The sequence below is a fragment of the Sander lucioperca genome, chromosome 2 (genome assembly GCF_008315115.2).
Source record: "Sander lucioperca isolate FBNREF2018 chromosome 2, SLUC_FBN_1.2, whole genome shotgun sequence".
NCBI lineage: Eukaryota > Metazoa > Chordata > Actinopteri > Perciformes > Percidae > Sander > Sander lucioperca.
Window position 1 is genome coordinate 29,860,367 of NC_050174.1, and position 6,562 is coordinate 29,866,928.

The 6,562-nt window shown below is 46.4% G+C and overlaps 1 protein-coding gene across 1 annotated transcript; it reads right to left on the reverse strand.

Moving 5' to 3' along the window:
• Positions 1 to 219: 219 nt before the first annotated feature.
• On the reverse strand, positions 220 to 6,332 carry LOC116063163 (cyclin-dependent kinase 2 interacting protein). The gene is made up of 5 exons (XM_031318029.2): positions 6,251 to 6,332; positions 3,198 to 3,354; positions 2,579 to 2,729; positions 1,122 to 1,251; positions 220 to 445 (listed from the first exon to the last, which is right to left on the reverse strand). Exons 1-5 carry the CDS (start codon positions 6,255 to 6,257, stop codon positions 243 to 245), a joined length of 648 nt encoding a protein of 215 aa, XP_031173889.2. The 5' UTR covers positions 6,258 to 6,332; the 3' UTR covers positions 220 to 242.
• Between the last annotated feature and the right edge of the window lie 230 nt (positions 6,333 to 6,562).

The window sequence follows — 6,562 nt, forward strand, 5'->3', positions numbered from 1 at the left end:
AGTCTGAAAAAATGAAATACTATAAATAAAATATTTTATGTTAGTAATCAGCATTAAATCATCCACAGATTGTAAACAGACTGAATGTTAACATCTCCACACCATCAGAAACAGGCTTTAATTCTGCAGATCTTCAGTCTGGAGCAACGCTGAACACTGTCAGACATCTGCAGATTGGGTTTGGGTTTCTTCATCAGCAACAGTCTGGGGGGGGGTGTTATAGTGGGGGGGTATAGAGGGGGTTATAGAGGGCGGTGTCCGGTCTCCAGCAGCAGAGCCTCCAGTGTGAGTCTGGTCTGGGGGGGGAGGAACGGCTGCTGCAGCCAGCAGGACAGGTAGACCATGCAGAGGTCAGAGGTCACCGTGTGACCCACTTCCTGCAGGATCATCTGCTTCAACCGCAGCTCCTGCTGGAAGGACGCCAGCAGGAGACCACACGCTTCATCTGAAACATACAGGAAACATTCTGAAACATAAAGAAACATACTGAAACATATAGCTTCATCTGAAACATACACAAATATCAGACTCATGTGAACTCAAAGTGGGAGGATTTGCCAGATGTCCGTCCCCTTCCTCTGTCTCTGTGTTCTAACCTCTGGTGGATTTGTGAGGACTATGGTTAACTGCTCCCCAGATCTCTGCAGGGTAAATCCAGACAGCTAGCTAGACTATCTGTCCAATCTGAGTTTTCTGTTGCACGACCAAAACTACTTTTGAACGTATCGCAGAATCACCACAGGGGAAACACCACGGATATTTTGAGTTCTTTTTGGCGTTAAAACTGATTTTCCTCTACTGGGGTTCTGATGGGGAACTGTTGGGGTTCTGATGGGGAACTGTTGGGGGTCTGATGGGGACCTGATGGGGTCCTGATGGGGAACTGTTGGGGTCTGATGGGGACCTGATGGGGAACTGTTGGGGGTCTGATGGGGTCCTGATGGGGACCTGATGGGGAACTGTTGGGGGTCTGATGGGGACCTGATGGGGTCCTGATGGGGAACTGTTGGGGGTCTGATGGGGTCCTGATGGGGACCTGATGGGGTCCTGATGGGGAACTGTTGGGGGTCTGATGGGGACCTGATGGGGTGGTTGCTGGGTGAGGGTTTGGGTAAACTTACTGAAGTGTTTGGTGCTCCAGCTGTGAAACAGAGGAACCGTTCTTCCTTCAGGTCCGAACTGAAACTCCTCCAGATCCTGAACACCTCGCTGTGATGTCATCAGACGCTCCATTTTTGTCACCACGGCGACCTGACAGGAAGAAGAGAAACATCAGAAACAAACCAGGAAGTCACTAAATAAAAACCTGATCTCATCTTTATTCTGATCTCCTTTAACTTCCTCGATGTCTCCATATCCGTTAACTCCTAAACATAAGCCCGTCATCAGTCAGTACCTGAACACAGTAACCCCGTCATCAGTCAGTACCTGAACACAGTAACCCCGTCATCAGTCAGTACCTGAACACAGTAACCCTGTCATCTTTAGATCTTACCTGGCAGACCGAGCTGTTACCTACAGTAACTTGGAGAGGATCTACCTCAGAAACTTGCCCACTCACATCTGGCGTTCCTCAGGGATCAGTCCTGGGTCCCCTCCTCTTCTCTCTGTACACCAACTCTCTCTGCTTTGTCATTCAGTCGCACGGCTTTTCTTATCACAGCTACGCAGATGACACCCAACTAATTCTCTCCTTTCTGGAGTCTGAAACTCAGGTAGCAGCACGTACCTCGGCCTGTCTGACTGACAGCTCAAGACTGAGCTCCTTTTCCTCCCAGGGAAGGGCTCTCCTACCCAAGACCTGACTATAACAACAGACAACTGTGGTAGCCCCCACCCAGACTGCTAGAAACCTGTGGTAGTCCCCATCCAGACTGCTAGAAACCTGTGGTAGTCCCCACCCAGACTACTAGAACCCTGTGGTAGTCCCCACCCAGACTGCTAGAAACCTGTGGTAGTCCCCACCCAGACTACTAGAACCCTGTGGTAGTCCCCACCCAGACTGCTAGAAACCTGTGGTAGTCCCCACCCAGACTACTAGAACCCTGTGGTAGTCCCCACCCAGACTACTAGAACCCTGTGGTAGTCCCCACCCAGACTACTAGAAACCTGTGGTAGTCCCCACCCAGACTGATAGAAACCTGTGGTAGTCCCCACCCAGTCTACTAGAACCCTGTGGTAGTCCCCACCCAGTCTACTAGAACCCTGTGGTAGTCCCCACCCAGACTGCTAGAACCCTGTGGTAGTCCCCACCCAGACTGCTAGAAATCTGTGGTAGGCCCAACCAGACTGCTAGAAACCTGTGGTAGTCCCCACCTAGACTGCTAGAACCCTGTGGTAGTCCCCACCCAGACTACTAGAACCCTGTGGTAGTCCTCACCCAGACTACTAGAAACCTGTGGTAGTCCCCACCCAGACTGCTAGAACCCTGTGGTAGTCCCCAACCAGACTGCTAGAACCCTGTGGTAGTCCCCACCCAGACTGCTATAAACCTGGGTGTGATACTGGACGATCGCTGCAACTACCCGATCGTGTAGATACATGCTGTATAACATCAGAAGGATAAATGAAGCGTCACCATTTTATGGACGACGTCCTGCAGTTTGCAGCATTCTTCCTGCAGCTCTGCAGCGCCCCCTGACTGCTGAGACAGGGACGACGGGGGGGCGGGGGGGTCGTCCGGGAGGGAGGGGGGGTCGTCCAGCAGCAGACGCTGATCGCTCTGAGAGCTGGAGACAGAACAGAAAAGAGGAAGTGAGGTCACCATTATCATGCAAGAAACTCCCCCCTGTGTCCCGCTGCGGGGGCCAGTCATGTAACAGAGATCAGACTTGTGGGGGTGTTTTGGGTGGGGGGGGGGGGAGTCCCGTACAGGAAACAGGAAACATCACTGCCTCTATCTCTGCCACAACAAACACAGCTGTGAACTGTTCCCTCGTCTCTTTCTCTGTTTCTCTGGAAATGAAGCTGCCTTCAGAGAGATCTATAGACCATCTGATGGAAACAGGAACTGGAATATAAAGTCTCCTTGTAACTAGAGGATAGAGTAACTAAAGTAGAGTAACTAGAGTACAGAGTAACTGGAGTATAGAGTAACTAGAGTATATAGTAACTAAAGCAGAGTAACTGGAGTATATAGTAACTAAAGAAGAGTAACTAGAGTTTAAAGTAACTAAAGCAGAGTAACTGTAACTGACCGTGTGAGGGTGATAGCCGTGATGTTTCCGGCGGCTGTGAAGCCGTCCTCGTTCAGTTTCTCCCAGCGCAGCATCAGGTTGTGCCAGTCGGCTGCGTTGTCTTTGATCTTTCGGCTACTTCCTGTGACAGCAGGGCACTTCCTGTTTGCTGAGGTCACTGTGAGGTCAGCAGACAGACAGTTTACACCCAGCTACACCCTTCTACACCCAGCTACACCCAGCTACACCCTTCTACACCCAGCTACACCCTTCTACACCCAGCTACACCCTGCTGCATCCTGCTACACCCTGCTACACCCTGCTGCATCCTGCTACACCCTGCTACACCCAGCTACACCCTTCTACACCCAGCTACACCCAGCTACACCCTGCTGCATCCTGCTACACCCTGCTACACCCAGCTACACCCTGCTGCACCCTGCTACACCCTGCTGCATCCTGCTACACCCTGCTACACCCAGCTACACCCTGCTGCACCCTGCTACACCCTGCTGCATCCTGCTACACCCTGCTACACCCAGCTACACCCAGCTACACCCTGCTGCATCCTGCTACACCCTGCTACACCCAGCTACACCCTGCTACAACCAGCTACACCCTGCTACACCCTGCTGCACCCTGCTACACCCAGCTACAGCCAGCTACACCCTGCTGCACCCTGCTACACCCAGCTACACCCTGCTACAACCAGCTACACCCTGCTGCACCCTGCTACACCCAGCTACATCCTGCTACACCCAGCTACACCCTGCAGTGCCCTGCTACACCCTGCTGCACCCTGCTACACCCTGCTGCACCCTGCTACACCCTGCTACACCCAGCTACACCCTGCTATACCTACTAAGAGCCTGGGTCTGCCCAGGTTTCTTCCTAAAAGGGAGTTTTTCTTCACCACTGTCTCACTGAATGCTTGCTCTTGGGGGAATTACTAGAATTGTTGGGTCTTTGTAAATTATAAAGAGTGGTCTAGACCTCCTCTATCTGTAAATTATAGAGTCTGGTCTAGACCTACTCTATCTGTAAATTATAGAGTCTGGTCTACACCTACTCTATCTGTAAAGTGTCCTAGGGTCTGTTTCAGAAAGCAGGTTTAGTGAAAACTCTGAGTTAATCCTGAGATGAGGGAAACTCTGAGTTTTCTGTTTCAGAAAGGGAGGTAACTTAACCTCAGAGTCAGTTACTATGGTAACTGAGTCTGTGAACCTAACCTGATTGGGAGCAGGTTTTCTTCTCTCAGTCTCCTCCCTCTGACACAGCGCGCTCATTCATTCATTCAGTCATTCATTCATTCATTCATTCAGTCTGTATCAGGTGCATTTTTAGACCAGTTTGTTATCTGCATGAATGAATAAACAGGCCTGGTTTATTAACCGTGTTATTATAAAACGACTAATAAGACTATGAAATGTTTTATTTCTCTAACGTGGGTTTCCTTGGGTTAGGGTTTCCTTGGGTTAGGGTTTCCTAGGGTTAGGGTTTCCTTGGGTTAGGGTTAGGGTAGTTCGGATCCCACAGACCTCCCCACGCGTCCAACGACTACGTGGTTGAAAGGGTTAGGGATAGGTTAGGGTTTCCTTGTGTTGATGATCCCGTTGATGAAGAAGCTGGATTAGTTAAATATAGCCTGTGTCGGGAGATGATATTGAGGCTGGACGCATTTTAATTTCCAGATAACTTCCTATCTGAGCGGTATGGTTTTTCTTCCCAGTCTATCAGTTATGTATCCTAAATAACCTTATCGTCCTCATATCACCAACGTCCACCATCGTGGTCATGCTCTGCATCAGAAGATTATTTGTGTTGCATTATGTTTTTTTGCAAACGGCAGTTTTCTTTACAACATTGGTGATGCGGATCGTGTTAGTAAAGCCGCTGTAGCGCCGTCAGAAGAGTGACTCGCTCTGAAACGTGTTTTAAACATGTTTTAAACGTTGTAGTGTTCTCTGGACATGAACCAGTCAGAGACATTAGAAAGGAGTTCCACAGTACTGCAGGTGAATGATGTTAACCCTTTGAAATAAAATATTATTAATAATAATCCTGTTAATGATGGCGCTGCAGCCTCAGAATGGGATTAGTAGATTTAGGACTTTTATAAATTATAGGTTCAATACCATTTCACCAGTAATATTAATTATACTTATGATTAAATATGATATTAATACACTATATTGGAACTTATGCATTTACTTTAGCAGCAATTTTCTCCCACGCAAATTCTCTCTCTTACAGCAGCTGCTGTGTTGCTTTTTTAACTCGCTGTATGTGCTCTTGTTGCCATGGTGAATCGTAGTCTCATGGCTCCATTCATGCTGCCTTTTTATTGTGGTGGTGCACAAGCTTAACTCTGAGTTGATTGAACTCAAATCAGCTGTTCTGGATCCGAAAACTCAGAGTTTCCATCTCAGAGTAAATCAGCTCAGACATCAGGGTTAGACCTCCTTCCTGAAACAGAGCCCTGCTCTGCCGGAGATAACTCTGATTTAATATTATAATTAATAACTCTGATATGATTTAATATTAATAATAACTCTGATATGATTTAATATTATTAATAACTGATATGATTTAATATTATATATTAATAATATAATAATATAATGTATTGTATATTATTAATAACTGATATGATTTAATATTATTAATAACTCTGATATGATTCAATATTATTAATAATAACTCTGATATGATTTAATATTATATATTAATAATATAATAATATAATGTATTGTATATTATTAATAATGGTCTAATGACGTGTTTCTAGTAAAAAACGGAACATTGTGTTTAAATCTTTAAATGTTTAGAGATAATAAATGAACTATAGCTGACTATGATCGTTATAACTCAGATTAACTGATTAACATGAAATATTAAATATTCATAATATTTCTCCTTGTTGTTGTTGTTGTTGTCTTTCGGACCGGAAGTAAGAATCAAACAGCTGATTGACTCGTTTCCTCCTCACATTAATATAACTCTAGATTAAATACTAATAGTTACAGTTACATTAGTTACAGTTACATTAGTTACAGAGAAACAGAGAAACTCACCTTCCATCTGATCAGAATCCTCTCCGGATGTAACATGCACGCAGACGCTCTATACTTCCGGTGTCTTCTTCTTCTTGTTCTGTATTAACGGCGGGCTCTACCGCCCCCTGGTGTATCAGAGTATTACACCCCGACCTGCTCATTACATCATAGCTCATTACACCCATAGACATATAGTTGATAGACTACAGAGACAAGTAGGTATACAGGCCGTCTACTCTATATGTGTCTATGATTACGTCACGCTGCCACAACTTTCAGAACCATGTTTAACTGCTGGGATACAGTACACATAACCCTAAAATCACCTGT

What these genes read in the sequence shown, in the direction of transcription:
- LOC116063163 (XM_031318029.2), bottom strand. An exon ending in ACGGCTATCACCCTCACACG is followed by an intron (nt 2,730 to 3,197) that starts GTCAGTTACAGT and finishes TTCTGTCTCCAG; the next exon opens with CTCTCAGAGCGATCAGCGTC. An exon ending in CTGGAGCACCAAACACTTCA is followed by an intron (nt 446 to 1,121) that starts GTAAGTTTACCC and finishes TGTATGTTTCAG; the next exon opens with ATGAAGCGTGTGGTCTCCTG.